At 48.8% G+C, this 17,654-nt stretch overlaps 1 protein-coding gene across 6 annotated transcripts in view; it reads left to right on the top strand.

Moving 5' to 3' along the window:
• The first annotated feature begins 624 nt into the window (after window positions 1-624).
• BANF2 (BANF family member 2) overlaps window positions 625-17,654 on the top strand; it is a 37,723-nt gene continuing 20,693 nt past the window's right edge. For 3 of the 6 annotated variants that reach the window (XM_017895494.1, XM_017895498.1, XM_017895499.1), the window contains exons 1-2: window positions 625-734; window positions 13,034-13,216. In XM_017895494.1, the coding sequence (XP_017750983.1) occupies window positions 13,205-13,216 (12 nt within the window). In that variant the 5' untranslated portion in view covers window positions 625-734; window positions 13,034-13,204. Of the gene's footprint in view, window positions 735-12,835; window positions 13,217-17,654 lie in introns of all 6 variants that reach the window. The other 3 variants (XM_017895496.1, XM_017895497.1, XM_017895495.1) reach the window with 2 other exon arrangements.

Here is a 17,654-nt window from a genome sequence, read left to right as displayed (position 1 = left end):
ATACATTATACCAAGTTATCAATTACCAACAACGGAAAGTAGCCCAGGCATATGTGCTATAGAAGATAACCTAAAGGACACCTGTGTTGAATTTAACTTGAAGGTGGGAGGATTTATATTTCTGCTTGTTTTCCTGAGCTAATATTTAAGTTACTTCTCTTTCCTTGAGTCCCTACCAGGTGGGCAGTAGGGGGAAAGTCACGGGTATACCAGTAGAAGAAAAAGCTGCCCTAGAATTTTAAGTCCATCACAGCAGATGTGTAAGGAGCTGGGGGTACCCACAGAAGTTGCTTTGTGTGGGAAAACTATGAAGGATGGACTTGGTTTTACTGAAGTAACCCAGGCCAGGTGAGATAGAAACTGTGGCAGCAAGTGGCAGCAGATGGACTCATCAGCAGTCTTCCAGTCTGATGTTTTCTGTATAGCAGACATCCCTCACTCCTTCCCAGCAACCCCACCTGAGAACAGCACCTAGACAGGCCGATTTCTTCTGGAGAGGCCTGAGGCTCTCGCTCCTGCCCTGCCCTGCCCTGTGCCCTGATGCCAGCAGCCACAGCAGCCCTTCCTGTGCCCACCCCTGACCCGTAGAGTGACATCACAATGTAGTCCATTCAGGATCTTGGGACTGATTGCTCCATGGGCCTGGGACATAAGCTGAACCTCTGGCCTGCAGTTCCAGATCCAAGGGGACTGAGATAAACTGCCAACTGCCACTGGCTTTTCAGGAGTACCTGGTGAGTATTCAGAACTTCCCCCAGCAGCATGGAAGGAGATACAGGCAACAGCTGGCTGTCTTAGCACTTTAGGGTCTCATTCTCACATAGGTTTAGATGGGCCAAACTGGTGGCTGGGGGTTCGCCAGGTAATCCCCCAACTCTTCCTAGGAAAGCTGACTGACCTGATGCACAGATCCCTTCCCAGCCTCTTCCTGCTGTGTCACCATCTGTGGGAGGCGGTACTCTATTCTCCCCTAAGACTCAGCTTGCCACCTGCACCAGCTCCCTGGGCAAAGGTCACCTGTGTTCTTAATAGACAGAGCAGAGAGGCCAGGCTTTCAGATGGCAAATTCACTAGAGCATCACTTCTAGCCGGAATTGAGGTCAGGCACAGCCATTGGCCAAATGACACACCACATAGCAGGATAAGCAGAGGTAGCTGACACAGCCACCTCCCATCCAAAATGGGTACGACGGCCCTTCCTTTCTGTAAAAGGCCTTCCTGCTTTGGCTGTTTTTAAATCTCCACCTCCCGGTGACCCGCTTGTATATTAAATCGCTTCCTTTCCTTTCAGGACAGTAAGAGAGCTTTGGGATGGTGACGGAAATGAGTAGATGGATTAGAACACCAGGAAAGTGGGCAAAATCTAAGGTGGGGGCATGGGGACAGAGGCCAAAGCCATCTCTCAAAGAGGATGCTGGTTCTTTCCATATGGGCCACCGGCACTCAGTCGAGGGTGGTTTGAGGCCCAGGGTCTTCTACAACAAACAGTGGGGACCCGTTCTGGGCCTCAGGAGTTACAGCTGCCTTCCCCACCATGGCCCATTCGTGTCTTCCCACAGTCTGTCCATGGTCCATTCACCATCTGTGAGTGCCAACACGTCCACACAGCTGCCACTGAGTCCCTTCTCCCACGAAGGAGTGGCTTCTGTAGGGACCCCATGATTTTGAGAAGGCTCCTGGCTCTCCCTGACTGTAAGGTAGAAAGGGAGGTAGGGGTGGGGGGATCAGAGAAATAGTTTACCTTTAGGGTTTGCCATCCCTCCTTAGTTTTATATGTGATGGGCTGAAGCCAACCTCTGCTTCACACACAAGTCTAAGATGCCAATGGTTCACCAAGCATGCTAAGAACATTTTAGCCCAGGTTAGGCCCCACTGGAAAAGGGAAAAAAGTAGAGGGGCCAGCGCTAGAGCAACCTGTGGTCCCCGTCCTGCAGCAGGTTTAATTTGGAGAGGAGAAAGGGAGCAAACGCTGAACCTCCCATGCCAGGCCCGCCACCTATGTTGTCGCTCTTAATTCCGACCTCTGTGAAGCAGGTGTTCTCAGGTTCATTCTACAGACACAGAAACCGAAGACTGTTCTGTGCTGGTGGCACGTCTAAAGAGGGCCATTAACCTGGAGCATGCATTCACTCTCTATCGACTATCCCCAACATTAGAGCTCTCTGAAAAGAGAATGGGCTGCTTTGCAAGGCAGCAAGAGTGTGCAGGCCCCGGTTCTTCAGTCAGCATGGAAGGGAACGAGATTCTTGTCATCACCTGGGAGCTAGACCAAAAGATCTTTAAAGGCCGTTTCCAAATCCAAGACTGTAGGATTCTGGGCCTTAGTACTTTGCCCAGCCTCTATGATTGAACTCAGATGAGTCATGCCTTAAGGGCAGCTGCAAACTTTCTGTTAGGCAAGGAGAACTGCAAAGAACCACAGAGATCAGCTACGGGCCTCAGGTAGGAAAGAGGAACCTAGACTGGTTGAGGGAGTTTTCCAAGGCTCCAGAGCCAATTTGCAGAGTTAACCTGTGTTGACTGAACAAATGGAGGAGCCAGGTCTGAGTGCTGATCAAACGTCCCCATGCCCATCTCTCTCGTTCACCTGGTTCTTTCCTATCAAGATTATGATTCAGCCACCATTTACAGAATACCTGCTGCATGCCAAGTGTGTTTCCAGAGATTATTTCACATACTCCTCCCCAACTCCATGAGGTGGGTGTCATCGGCCCCGTTTCTCAGATGAGCATGGGTAGGTAACCACCCCAGAGGTTCAGGTACTTATGCAGATGTCATAAATACTACATAACAAAGCAGGTCTTTCTAACCCCAAGGAAAACTTCTGTCTCCATCTGCCGCCTCCTAGCTTGTGCAAGGAAGCAGGAAGCACTCTCCTTTCTTAGCTTTTTCCTAAGACAAACTGCCATTGACATGCCAAGTTCCACAGTGCCTATTTCCAGCCCCTCCTGGACATTGTCCTGATGGATGCTGAACTCCCTGTGGGCCCGCCTGGTTCACTGGCCCAGCCCCTCGCTCTGACAGGGCAAGATGGAGCGATGTCTATACACGGACAGATGTTATACACCAAGGAAGAAAATCTGCTAATCGAAAGCAGCTTCGGCTAATTGTGGCACTCTCCCTTCTGCGTGGTGCCCTGAAATAGTAGCCATGCTCTGTTCTTTTTTCACATCAGGGAGCCCCAATTGGCAACTTAAATGAGGTTGCAAAGAAGTCAGTTACACAGACCTCTGCTGCCAGTTTCCATGGATGAGGCCTTGCTGATGATATTCCTTGGGTAGGACCCATGTGCAACTGTCTGTGGACTTGGCTTCTTGCCGTGGATAATTTGGACTCACTGTCAGGCTGGAAAAGCCTCATTTAACCCTGGGGAAAACTGGAACGTCCAGAAATTTAATGGAATACTAAGCCCAAGAGCACATGGTCTGACCTTGAACTCTGGTTCTGCTCTGTTCTGAGTTATTCTACAGCCATCTCAGCCAGCAGAACCGTCATGGGAATATTCTGTCTCTGTGTTGCCCAATATGATAGCCACTAGCCACACAGGGCCACTGGGCACTTGCGATGTGGCCAGTGGGGCTGAGGAGTTGCACTTGTTGTTTAAATGGAAGCTTAGATTACAGAGCCGTGGGTGGCTGGTGGCTGGTGTGCTAGACGCTGCTGCTCTGGCCCCTGCTGACTTTTGTGACTTCATCTCTGATCTCATTCCCCTCTCCTGGCTTTCCCTTTCCCTCTGTTTTCACTCCCAGACCTCCTGCACTTTTTGATTTTTGCATTTGCTGTTCTCTCTGCCAGCATCACTTTTTCCTCTGATCATTTTACGGCTTGCCCCTGTTCAACAGGAGGGCCTTGGATCAAGTGTGTGTCTTCAGAAAGACCTTCCCTATTCTATCTAATAGTGTCCCTAGCCCCATTCCAAATTTCTCCTTATCTCTCTGAAGTTATCGTGTTTGTGTGTTTTCTTGTCTACTGCCCTCTCCCTGGATACGAATCCCAGTTTCACCAGAGCAGGAATGCAGTCTGCCCTCTTCCACTCCATCTCTGTGCCTGGAACAGTGCCTGACAGGCAGAAAGTGCTCAGTATGGTTCTCAGAGTGCAGGAACATTCTGCAGGACAGCCCCCTCCTTCAGTGAGGAGGAAAGACAGTCACAGCCCCAGTACCTTCTGCTGTGTGACAAAATAACACGAGCATAGTGGCCTGGAACAGCAAAGATTCGTATTTCTTCCACTTCTCTGGGTCTGGAATGTGAGCAGGACTCAGTTCCACATTGTGTCAGTGAGAGTCACTCAGCTGGGGGCTGGGCTGGATGGGGTGGCCCAAGAAGGCCTCACTCACACAGCTGGGACTTTTGGGCCCTCCAGGAAACATCTCTATGGGGTTCGTCTGGGTTCTCTTACAGCATGGAGGTCTCAGGGCAAGTAGGCTGACTTTTCTTTTTGAGACCGTGTCTTGCTCTGTTGCGCAGGTTGGAGTGCAGTGGCATGATCTTAGCTCACTGCAACCTCTGCCTCCTGGGTTCAAGCGATTCTCCTGCCTCAGCCTCCCGAGTAGCTGGGATTGCAGGTGCCCACCACAATCTGTACTAAAAACACACGTGCCCAGCTAATTTTTGTGTTTTTAGTACAGATGGGGTTTCACCATGTTGGCCAGGCTGATCTCGAACTCCTGACCTCAAGCCTCTACCTCAGCCTCACAAAGTGCTGGGATTGCAGGTGTGAGCCACTGCACCCAATGGGCTTCTGAAAGAGGAAGCAGAGGCTACCAGGCGCAGAACTGGCAGCACCATTTTCATCACCTTCTACCTGGCTAACTAACCCACAGGGTGAGAGCCCAGATAAAAGGGGAGGGGAAACTGTCCACCTCCTGGTGGGTTGGCAGCATGTTCGTATCAGCAGGAAGGGATCTATGGACACGCTACACAGTCACTTCAACAATGCTGTGGTGGTACTTCTCAGCTTTGATCATGCACATAGGCCATCTGGGGTCTGGTTAAGATGCAGATTCAGTAGGTCTGGAGTGGAGCCTGAGATTCTGCATTCCGAAGAAACTCTAAGAGACATCAAAGCTGTAGGCCCACAGGCTGCACGTGGAGTAACAAGGCTGTATTAGAACACATCCTGTCTGAGCCTGTGCTTAGGTTTGACATTGCAGGGCCCCCAATTCTACTTCTAGAGTGGACATCACTTATTTGCGTTAAGCATTACCCACTGTTGCTGAGGTCTACGTGATCGGTCCCTTCTTCCCTGGCATCTGGACTTGTGCCCACATGATGCCATGGGGTAACTGTCCCATTCTACCTCCCAAGCACTTCTCATGCCTTACTTTACCAGCCTTTAAGGCCCCTTCCTTCTTTAACGTTTAATTCTCATCGTGTCCCTTGTAAAATTGGTGGAATGGGGCTCTTTCAGTTAGGATTAGAAACTAAACTCAAACTAGTTAAAAGGCAAAGGATTGATTGGAGCATGTATGGCTTCAGGACTGGCTGTATCTAGGCCCTCAAATGATGTTGTTAAGAAACTATTTGTCACAATCTCCAGTTCTGCATCGCCAGGATCTCTCTGACAGGATCCCCCACAAGTGGAAGAAGAGACGAACACTCACTTAGCAACCCCAGCAAGAAGGGGGCACCACTTCTTGCCTAATCTTTCTGGCAAAAGTGCCAGGATTCTCTCTGGCTGGCCCAGCTGAGGTCATGTGTCCACAATGATGCAGTCATTGTGGCCAGGAGGATGTGTTACCTCATTGGCCAGGCCTGGTCATGTGTATATCCCTGGAGCCAAGTGGGAGACTGGCCCCACCCAAGCCACATTGGATGAAAGCAGGAAGAGGTGATTCTCCATGTAAAATTGGAGAGAGGAGAGAGCAGTTAGGAAGCTAAAAAATTGTCCCAGTTGATCATGAGAACAGGTGTTGGAGTTCTTGTGTGATGGCTGAGAAAGCAGAGGGCAGGAACCTCATAAATTCCAGAGGGCCCACAGCTAACCAGGCCTCCCGACCCCTAGCACAGACTTAGAGGGGCTGTCGAATTAAAGATCTTTAGCACCAGAAGAATCTTGGAAATTAGCAAACACATGTTCCACAGAACACTGGTTCAAGGGAAGCTAACTGATGTTACTTAAAAGGCTGTCTGGTCTAGGAAAGGTAAAAGACAATGGGCTAGGCCAGGTCAGCAGTTTCCTTGCCTTACGGGACTTTTCAGAGCCATAAATAGGCTGGTACACATTGTGAATCCCCGAGCATGGGGGAGGCCTAGGGACCATTGTTTGGAAAATTAGTAACCTAACTCTGTTCCTCCCCATTTTATAGATGAAGCAACTAAGGCCAAGAAGGGAAAGTGATTTGGGCAAGGTTATGCAACCAGTTCATCCTGGGATTACCCCAGATGCTGTGCTGAGACATACCTCATGCTCTGCAGAAGCATCTCTTTGTACCTCAGAGTAGCCCTGTCCTCCTGGTTGTACTCCTGCTGTCTGGAGTGTGTGTGTTTTCCTTTCTCCCACATATCCCTGCATAAGGGTTTGTGGGCTTCTACAGCACTGCTCCTGCCAGGGCCCATGGGCACCCAGAGTGCCCAACCCCTGCCTGGGACATGGCCCTCACTGCTGCATGCCTGAGGGAACTACTGAGAGGCACAAAAAACCACACGGGTCTGTACTTACGAAAACACAGCCACCCAACTGGCAAGGTGACGGCATTGATGAGGTTGAAGGGGCTTGAAGGTTGGCCAAATCCGGAGAGTCAGCACAGACAGACACCAAGAGTGCCAGGCTGAAGGGTGGAGGGAAAGGAAGGTTCCTAGAGCCAAGCACACACTTTAAATGTAGGGAGAGATTGTCGGTCAGGGCTGGGGTGTGCTGACGTGAGAGCGACTGTTATAGCAACATTACCTTTGAGACCCTCATTCATCTGGGCACTTCATATGAGCTCATTCTAAGCCACTCAGTGACCCGGGCTGGGGATTATCATGACCCATATAGATCAAGAAGAGAAAAGTAGCTGTTGGTTAGTTGGCTGAACTCATGAGTATGAGCTAAACACGAAGGATTCAAGCTCTGGCTCTTCTCCCCGCCAAGTACATGATCTTGGACATGTTACTAAACTGTCTGAGCCTCCATTTCCTTGTCTGGCAAATGGGACTCAGATACGTTCCCACATCATAGCTTTGTTTTGAGGATTAAATAAGATGTCTGTGAATTAGCAAGACACCTAGCACATCCGTGGTAGGATATCCTTAAGTGATGGCAGGAATGGAGAAGTAGGAACAGATCCACCAAGTAAAGGGTAAAGCCAAGATCAAACACAGGTCCAGCCAGCTGTGGTTCCTTCTGCCTCTTCACTGCCACTAAGAGAGGGGGAGCATCCCCCGGATGGCAGTGGCTCCGAGTGCAGATCAGTGCAAAGGGCTTTCTCATCTTCTCTGCAAAGAAGGAGGGATGGCATATGTGTATCTTGGTCATTTCCAGGTGACTCTATCCAAAGTCCATGCAGGAAAGTGGACGCTGTGAGCAGGATGGAATATACATATCCAAACCTCTAGAGCAGAGCCAGGGCCAGGCATGACTTGATCAACATCTAAATGCCACCAACACCCAAGGGCCATGCGGAGGGAAGAGACCAGGGACCACATCTTGGCACTTTCAGATGGGTTTGCAAGCACTGGAAATCAAAGCTTCACCAGGGATGCTTTAAGGATGAAAATCCCAGCCGGGCATGGTGGCTCACGCCTGCAATCCCAGCACTTTGTTTGGGAGGCCAAGGCGGGTGGATCACAAGGTCAGGAGATAGAGACCATCCTGGCCAACATGGTGAAACCCCGTCTCTACTAAAAAAAATACAAAAAATTAGTCAGGCATGGTGGCGGGCACCTGTAGTCCCAGCTACTTGGGAGGCTGAGGCAGGAGAATGGCGTGAACCTGGGAGGTGGAACTTGCAGTAAGCTAAGAGCACACCACTGCACTCCAGCCTGGGCAACAGAGCAAGACCCTCTCTCTCAAAAAAAAAGAGAAAATCCCAGCAGGGATTTAAGGGAAGATGCTGGAAGCTGGGAGTAGCATGTGGCCCCTGAGTAGGAAGATGGAAGTACAGCAGAGGCAAGAATGGCAGTCCGTGTTTGTAGGTGTTTTTCATAGGGAAGGTCAGAACACGTCCCAGGGAAACCACGTCCACGATTCAAGAGGAGAACTACCTGACTCTCTCTCTCTCTCTCCTCTCTCTCTCTTCTCTCTCTCTTACATATATATATTATATATATATTTTTTTTTTTTTTTTTTTTTGTTTTGAGATGCGAGTTTTGCTCTTATTGGCCCAGGCTGGAGTGCAATGGCAATGGCATGATCTTGGCTCACTGCCACATCCACCTCCTGGGTTCAAGTGATTCTCCTGCCTCAGCTTCTGGAGTAGATAGGATTACAGGCATGTGCCACCATACCTGGCTACTTTCTTTGTATTTAGTAGAGATGAAGTTTCATCATGTTAGCCAGGCTGGTCTCGAACTTCTGACCTCAGATGATCCACCCACCTTGGCCTCCCAAAGTGTTGAGATTACAGGCATGAGCCACTGCACCCGGCCCGAGTCAAGATTGTTTTCTAAGAATCAAAACTTGACTACAGGCTGGACATGGTATCTCACACCTGTAATCCTAGCACTTTGGGAGGCCGAGGCAGGTGGATCACTTGAAGTCAGGAGTTTGAGACCAGCTTGGCCAACATGGTGAAACCCTGTCTCTACTAAAAATACAAACAAAAGCAAAAAAAAAAAAAAAAAAAAAAAAAAAGCCAGGTGTTGCAGTGCATGCCTGTAATCCCAGCTACTTGAGAGATTGAGACAGAAGTATCACTTGAACCCAGGATGCAGAGGTTGTGGTGAGCTGAGATCATGCCACTGCACTCCAGCCTGGACGACAAAGTGATATGTCTGAAAAAAACAAAAACGAACAGAAAAAAACCTGAGATCCCTGATCCACAAAAGCCTGAAATATGATGTCAAATTGTACTTATATGTGCAAGGGAACATTTTTCTTGAAGGAAGGTGCATAGCAGGAGAGGCAAACTGTGGCATGGCTTTGTTTTGTTAGGTCCACATAGCATTATGAATATTTGAATGATTTCCCAACATTTAAAAATTGGGTACTAGTACGTAAAAATCTAAATGTCGGGCTCCTCTTGAAAAGACTCACAAGATCCAGTCACATGGGACCCACATTCCAGAAATGGTGGCCTCCTTTAGATGGGGTGTGTGGGACCACAGTCAGCTACACAGTCCATAGCACTTTTGTGACCTCCCCAGCGGATGTCCAATGTTGGTCCTCATTTGCCAGCACCCTTGCACTGTTTTCTTCACTGCTTTGTTTTTTTAATTTGCCTAGTCCCTCTGGCTTTTTCATTTGCAACCCATGATTTGAACTTCTAATAGATGCTCAAAGGGTGGCTGATTTTAAGAAGATCATTGAAACTGAGATCTTTCTTCCAGCTTAAACTCTTTCCCCACAATCCAGTGTTGAAACCGGCTCTTAGTAGAGGCAGAATACCACCCTTCCCAGGCCCAGAAACACAGATTCTTTTCCTCCTAAGGAATGTATGTATGCTGTTTGTCCAAGGGCATGTCTACAAATGGCAAGCTCGTCTTCTGATGTTATAAAACACCAAAAGCTATTTAGAAATTACTGAAACTCCTATCTATAGTCTCTGCAAGATACTGCTCAGGTGATAATGCAATCAATGAAAGCAACGACAATCTGGGAAATCCTTTCTTTATAACCTGTAGAATTTGGCTTTGAATGGAGACAAATCAGACAGAACTCTTGCTCAGACCCCTTTTCCGAAAGCCTAGCTTTCTTTTGAAAGGGTCTTAAGTAGGTCTTTTCATTTGGGAAGATCAGGCAAGTCACTTAGAGCCGATTTCTGAACTGAGACTCAGAGATGCACATATTCACACCTGCGTATCCGGAGATATGTGGACGTGGAGGGCTGGAGGAACTCAGCTGCCTTGGTCCTTAGGAGGCTCCAGAACCACCATGCTGAGGCCCAGCAGGCAAGGGCAGGACACACAAAATGTGAGAGCAGAGGAATGAAGGAAAATTAAATCTTGGGCGAGGCATTCTGTCCAGCAAAGAACGGGAGGTAAATACATGGCATGTGGGCCTTCATTATCCTATGAGTGGAATGAAAGCAATGTTAAAACACTGCACTACTGCACAGCTCCACCTGTACACAAGATGCCCCTTTGTTTCGGGGCAGCCAACAGCTGCATCCCCTGTTTATATTTGCACCCAAGCAGAGGAAGTCAGTCCAAAGCTAGAAGGAGAGAAAATGATTGCCCAGAAGCTCAATGGAAGCCTTGATTAATACCTCAGTGGTTGAGAACACAGATATTAGGCTGAAGCCCACTCGGTTTGAGGCCTGGCAATGCCATAGGTCAGTTAATTTATCTTATCTGTGAAATGGGATAATCATAGAACCTATCTCATCTCAAGGGCAGGTGGGTGGATGAAATGAGATGATCTTGGTGCGGAGCTTAGCACGGTGCCTTGGTAAGCCTGGATAAGCATGAGCTGCTCTCTTAGGTGGGTTTCCCAGTTGCTGACCTGATAATCTAACTGCAGTGCAAGTAGTTGATATGGAAAGGGTTCCTGGTCCCATGAGGAAGGGAGTGAGGATGTGAGACCGGAAAGGGAAGGTGGTCTTGAGCAGTTACTGCCATGAGCACTGGGGGCTCCCTCCCACTGGGGATGTCTGGATATCACCTAATGTGGGCCAGGCCCCAGAGCTGTGCCACCTGTGGGGTGTGGGGCTGGATACTTACCCACCTACTCACATCCTGGCCGAGGGCTGCTCCCAGGGTGTCTTGTCCCCAGCCCTGCCCACTTGCAGGGCGAAGAGCCCCCCATGGAAACTGTGAGCCCTGGAGGGACATGGGCAGGGCAGGGACAGCATCTGCTAAAACTGTCCTTGTTTTTCTGACTCCTGTCCTGGAGAGGGAAGACCTGGGCTTTGGAACCACCCAGACCTCAGCCTGTAGCTTATCACCACCTTTTACTAGATAGGTGGCCCCCTTTGCCTCTTTGGGCCTCCATTTTCACATCTCTTAAAATAGGACCAATTCTCTAATGTTGCAGAACTCTTTTTGAGGACTCTGTGTGACAATGGCCATACAGAGGCAGGCATGTAGTAGGTGCTCGGTTACCGTGAGCCCCCTTACTCGCCAGCTCAGTTCGGTTCCATTTCTCCCGCTTGCCTGTGATCCTTACTCTGTTTCTAGTCCCGGGGTAAGCCCAGGCCGGCACCAGACCTTCTTTCCATGTGAGCAGGGACAAGCTGACATCGAGACTAGTGCTTGCCTCCCAGGTGACTTCTGAGTGACAAGCTGCTGCAGTGATCTCCCAAGCTGGGTATTATCATCCTGTTTCTCCCTTAGCTTTGAGTCTCAACAGTCTGTGGCTTTCATCAGATCCAGAATGGGTAGAATAACCGGCCGGCCTAACGGCGGCTGAGCCAGGAGTGAAATCCCCGCAGAAAGAACTTCGGACCCTTGCAGCTTCCCTGGCAGCCCAGGGCTGGGTGTGTGGGCAGATCTGGGGGCTTCTGCTGAGTCAGACTATGTGGGAGTTTTGTGGCGGGGGCAGGGGTGCCGCCAGATGAAATCAGGATGCCCAGTGAAATTTACATTTCAGATAAACAAGAAAAAACCCCTTCTGTATAAGTACAGTCTGGGAAATACTTGGGCCATACTTATACTAAAAAGTTATGTAGTGTTTATCTGAAATTCAAATTTCACTGGGCATCTGACATTTTTATGACCGAAATCTGGCAACACTACTCTGGTGGGAACGGAGAACAAACCTCCTGGGAGGTCTGGGTTAGAGATCAGCACAGCAACCCTCCTGCAGGCAAAGGCCAGTGTGGAGCCACTGCCTGCCCCCAGATGGCCTTCCCCGGCATCCCCTCCAGGGCCTGTAAAGCCCTCATGAGAGTCACTTTTGCCTGAAGACATTGTTTAACTACACAGTGGAGTCAGTTATAGATTCACTCTCACTACACTTGCCCGTCTAAAGAAAATACGATTCTTTATTCTTAGGCACCTCCACACAATGTGGTAAGAACAGAGTAGCTGCAAATTGTGTATGTGTGGGGTGGGGTTCCCTGGAAGCAGAGCCTGAGACCTGGGTTCCAGTGCCCCTGATCTGGTGAAGGAAGCAGGACGGGGCAGGGAAGGAGCTGAGAGGTGTGGACCAGGGACACTCAGCTTCTGCCTGACCCCCTGGGGGGCTCTGGAGCCAGAATGGTACCAGGGAGTTGGCTCCATCTTGAGACAAGGGAGTTAGGGTTTTGTGCTTCTGCATTCGCAGGCCATTAGCTGCCCTCAGGCAGGGGGCTGGGCCTTGCAACCTCCCAGGTGTCTCCAGGTGTAGCAGCTTCCACAGCAGAGGTGACAGTCCAGAGAAAGCCACGACCACACATTGAGGATCCCCGCAACACTGGTAGCAGCGGGGCGCACCAACTGGTCCAGGAGACCTGGGCATGACACCGACGGCACCTACTAGGCTCTGTCTCCTTGTAATGTAATAGTCAGATTCTCTCCAGGCTGTGTTAAAGAGTCCCTGTTGGGAGGCGCAGTCTCCTTAGGGACTGCTCTGCCCCTCCTCTGTCCTTCCTAAAGAGTGATGGCTGCCAGGTGTGTGTGGAGACAGGTGCTGACTGTGTCTTCAAGGCAGTGGGGAGAGGGGACTTTGATTACCTGTGAGATCTGCAGGATGATGGCCTGAGCCTGTGGCAGTGTGACTGCTGGAATCTGCTCCCTGCTGTGGAGGGGTGACCAGCCCCTTTTTGTCTTTTAGGGCTATCTTAGTTTCCTCTGCTGCAGCCTGTGGCCTGGTCATTTGCCCATGGTTGTATGGTCCCCATGCATGGGACTTCTTCATCCTGACTCCAGGCTTCAATTCACCCCTCAGGCCTTAAAGCATCTTCTGCCCTATCATGCCCTGAACTTTTTGCTGCAAAAAGCCAAGGGCACTGGCTCAAGCTTATCTTCCCAGCCACTGTTTACTGCTGCTACACTGCTGCCCAAGACACTTCAGAAGTGACCGTTGTTGTCATCTCCTGCCAAGTCCCGGAAGGCAAGCCACCAAGTCCCATGCACCATTCCCACAGCCCGACAACCTTCCCAACTCTACCCACTGGAATCTAAAGAGTCTGCCCACTTCTGGATGTTTGTTCAGGTAGGGAAGTTCAAGCCCCATGCCTATGAACATTCATCTTTCTTTTCTCTTCCACCTTCCCTGGGAGGGTAGTGTGGATAATGAGGTGAGCCTTCTTCCTCTTTCTAGAATCCGTGGGGCGGAGAAGGTAGATTCTCCCTTCCTCTCTTCTGGGGAAACTCCTTCTCCCTCAAGCCAACATTGCTTTCCCCTTCTCTGTGGGGTTATAATGGCAGAGAAAGATGGGATCAAAATGCTCTGCTCATAAGGGGGTGTACATTGAGAGGTTTAGAAACATGTTAGAGTGCCCCTATGTTTATAGCAGCATTAGTCACAATGGCCAGAAGGTGGAAGTAACCCAGGTTCCCATGATGGATGAATGGAGGAGCAAAATGTGCTGTATACGGTGGAATGTTGTTTAGTCTTAGAAAGAGGAAAAATCTTGGCTGGGCACAGTAGCTCATGCCTGTAATCCTAGTATTTTGGGAGATCAAGGAGGGAGGATTGCTTGAGGCCAGGAGATCAAGACTAGCCTGGGCAACTTAGGGAGACCCACAACCTCTACAAAAAAATTTAAAAATTAGCTGAGCATGGTGGTGCACATCTGTAGTCCCAGCTACTCAGGAGGCTGAGGCGGGAAGATGGAGGATCACTTAACCCCAGAGTTTAAGGCTGCAGTGAGCTATGATTGCACTCCAGCCTGGTGATGGAGCAAGACTCCATCTTATAAAGAAAGACTGAGAGAGAGAGAGAGAGAGAGAGAGAGAGAGAGAGAGAGAGAGAGAGAGAGAGATCCTGTTGCATGGATGCACCTTGAGGACATCAAGCTGAGTAAAATAGGCCAGTCACCAAAAGACAACTCCTGTGTGATTCCACTTCCATGAGGCATCTAGAGTAGTCAGCTTCATAAAGACAGAAGTAGAATGGTGTTTGTCAGGGGCTAGGAGGAGGGGGAAATGGGGAGTTGTTGTGTATTAGGTATGAGAATGTTCTGAAGATTAGCACAACATGAATACATTGAACACTACTGCACTGTGCACTTAAAGATGACTAAGATAGTCTGGGCGTAGTGGCTCATGCCTGTAATCCCAGCACTTTGGAAGGCAGAGGCAGGAGGATCACTTGAGGCCAGGAGTTTGAGACCAGCCTGGGCAACATAGCAAGACCTCATCTTTACTGAAATATTAAAAAATTACCTGGGTGTGGTGGCTCGTGCCTGTAGTCCCAGCTACTCACGAGGCTGAAACGAGAGGATTGCTTGAATCCAGGAGTTCGAGACTGCAGTGAGCTATAATCAGGCCACTGTACTCCAGCCTGGGTGATAGAGTGAGACTCCATCTCAAAAATAAAAAAATAAAAAATAAATAATAAATAATATAAAATAAATAAATAAATAAATCTTAAGATGGTAAGAATTTAAGTTGTGTATTTTACCACAATTAAGAACAAAAAGTGGTCTGGGTGCAGTGACTCATGCCTGTAATCCCAACACTTTGGGAGGCTAAGTCAGGCAGATCACCTGTTGTCAGGAGTTCAAGACCAGCCTGGACAACATGGTGAAAACCCATCTCTACCAAAAATACAAAAATTAGCCGGGCATGGTGACAGGTGCCTATAATCCCAGCTACTTGGGAGGCTTAGGTACAAGAGGCAGAGATTTTAGTGAGCCAAGATTGTACCACTGCACTCCAGCAGCCTGGGTGACAGAGTGAGACTCTGTCAAAAGAAAAAAAAAAGAAAGAAAGAAAGAAAAAGAATAAAAGGTGAAAAAAATACATCTGTTACAAATGTAGATATTTCATCCATGGAAGGTGAACTAATATGCTTATCCATTCTTTATATGACTTATTCTATTTCCTCAGCTTCTGATCCTTTGCAGCTAACAGGGCCCCAAAGGGAAGGGAATATTGTCATGAAGGAAAAATGCTACCAGAAACAGTCCTAGCTAGAACCACTATCAGACAAGCATGTCCAGCCTAGATGGAATTTTATAGACAAGAGACAATGCTATTCACAAAGGTTGGGAGACAGAATCATGGGACAAGAAAGGTGGAAGTTGGACAAGCTGGGAGACAAGCTGGCTTCTTCATGGATCCTTGCAGTTTGCCTTGGCTGCAGGCACAGTCATCTTAGCACACATCCATAAAACCTTACTTAGAATTGCTGGGGCCAGAAGTTCTAGGGAACTCAAAAAAAAATTTTTTTTTAAATGTGCAATGTGATGCCTCTTTTGTATATTACAGAACATTCCTAGTGGAGCCTGGCTCAGCACCCTGTAAACCCATTAATATTCCTGTGGTGGAGTGTATAAATATTCACACTAACTGGGATAATAAAGACTATAAATAGCCTCATGTCAGTTCAGGCCAGCGTTCGCTGCCAAGTGAGTCTCCCCGCCCTGTGCCCCCAAAAAGAATTTCTGGATTTCAGAGCATTTGGGATATGAAAATGGTAGCTTAGGGATTGTGGACCTGTATGAATTTTATACCATCTAGAGACTGTAAAAGAACAGAGACAAAATGTAGGAAGGAACCAGAAGGATGAGGTCAGTGAATTCAACGCTGATCTTATAAATAAGAAGTGGAGGTGACTGGCCCAAGATCGCTCTGCTGGACATTGGTGGAGCTAAGGTCAGACAAGGATCTCCTACTGCACTTCAGCCCAGCTCCTCCAGCAGGAGTTAACAGGAACCTCCAGACCCAGAGTCCATGAAGCTGAGCCACCCCCTCTGTCCTAGTTCCCTGAAAAAGTGAGCCCTGCCTTTGGGAATGCCTCCTTATGGCTAGTACACCATGTGTGGTGTGCCCTGCCGTGGGCTGGTTCTGTTTTCTCTGGGAGTGGTATCTGCAGAAGACATTGTCCTGAGGGTTCATACACTTAGCTCAAGGCCTTGCATACAGATGGCACTCAGTGAATGTCTGAGGAACTGTTGAATGTATTTGGTTATTCATCACCTGTAGACCCATCAAGATAAGGATGTATAATCAAAGGGCCATATGTAAGACAGCCAACAAAGGAGCAGAGAAAGAAAAGATCTTGTTTCCCACTGCAGAATCGGAGCTAACGGCGAGGAAGGCAAATTTTGTTTTATTTTTGAACAACGAGCATTAATGGTCTTTGGAAAGTGGTTTGTTTCATTCCTGATACCTAAGCCATGGGCCTGACCCCGCCCCATCCCTCTGGGTGGAATGGGGAAGCCTTTGTGCCCAGCACAGTGCTCGGTACACAAAGGGTGCGCCCAGAACACTTGTTGGATGAGTGAGTGAGTGATGAGTATTAGGGGTCATTAGTTAGAACTCTGTTATAAAAGGCACAATCCTAACTTAAACTGAAGTAAGCAAAAATGCCTATTTTGTGTATTTTGCTTGACATAATTGAAAAGTCCAAGGGTAGGCGCCTTCAGGCATGTCTAAATCCAGGCCTGCAAATGATTATTGGGGAATCTGTCTCTTCCCTTCTCTCAGAGCTGCTTTCCTCCACACGGGCTTCTTTCTCAGCTGAGCTCTCCACAGGTGTGGCAACCATGGCCACAGCAGGCTCAGGCCAAGCAGCCCTCACAGAAAGTGACTCATGGCCCAAGAAAGTGAGGGGTGGTCACTTGCCCACCCCAGGATACTGTGGTGAGCATAGTACACCCTGAAAAGTAGTTCCTGAGTGGATTGTACAAAATGGAGCCCTGTGGAAGCTCTTGAGGCCATGAGCTTCCCTCCAAAATGGGGGGCATTTCTCCCTCCAATGTATGAGTGCAGCCTGACAGGGTGTCCTCAGACCTTTAACAGCCTAGGTGGGAGAGGGCTCCTCAGAGTCCAACCTTCAGTGTTATAGGAAGTTACCCCTGTTCTTTTCTTTTCTTTTCTTTTCTTCTTCTTCTTTTTTTTTTTTTTTTTTTTTTTTTTTGAGACAGGGTCTCCCTCTTATGCCCAGGCTGGAGTGCAGTGGTGAGACCATGGCTCACTGCAGCCTCTACCTCCCCAGGCCCAGGCAATTCTCCCACCTCAGCTGCCCAAGTAGCTGGGACCACAGGTGTGTGCCACCATGCCTGGCTAATTTTTGTAATTTTCGTAAAGACGAGGTTGTGGCATGTTGCCCAGGTTCACCCATCTTTCCTTTCTATTTTTTTTTTTTAAAGAAAGAGACAGGTCAGCCGCAGTGGCTCACACCTGTAATCCTGGCACTTTGGGAGGCCGAGGAGGGTGGATCACTGGAGCTCAGGAGGTCAACACCAGCCTGGCCAACATGGTGAAACCCTGTCTCTACCAAAAATTAGCCAGGTGGGGTGGTGTGCATCTGTGGTCCCAGCTACTCGAGAGGCTGAGGCAGGAGAATCTCTTGAGCCCAGGAGGCAGATGTTGCAGTGAGCCAAGATTGCGCCTCTGCACTTTAGCCAGAGCAACAGAGCAAGACCCCGTCTCAAAAAAAAAAAAAAAAAGAAAGAAAAAAAAGAAAGAAAAAAAAAAAA

This window comes from Rhinopithecus bieti, unplaced genomic scaffold, assembly GCF_001698545.2.
Source record: "Rhinopithecus bieti isolate Rb0 unplaced genomic scaffold, ASM169854v2 scaffold_25396, whole genome shotgun sequence".
Taxonomy (NCBI): domain Eukaryota; kingdom Metazoa; phylum Chordata; class Mammalia; order Primates; family Cercopithecidae; genus Rhinopithecus; species Rhinopithecus bieti.
The sequence above is the reverse complement of the archived record's forward strand: the minus strand, read 5'-3'. Positions and strand labels throughout refer to the sequence as shown.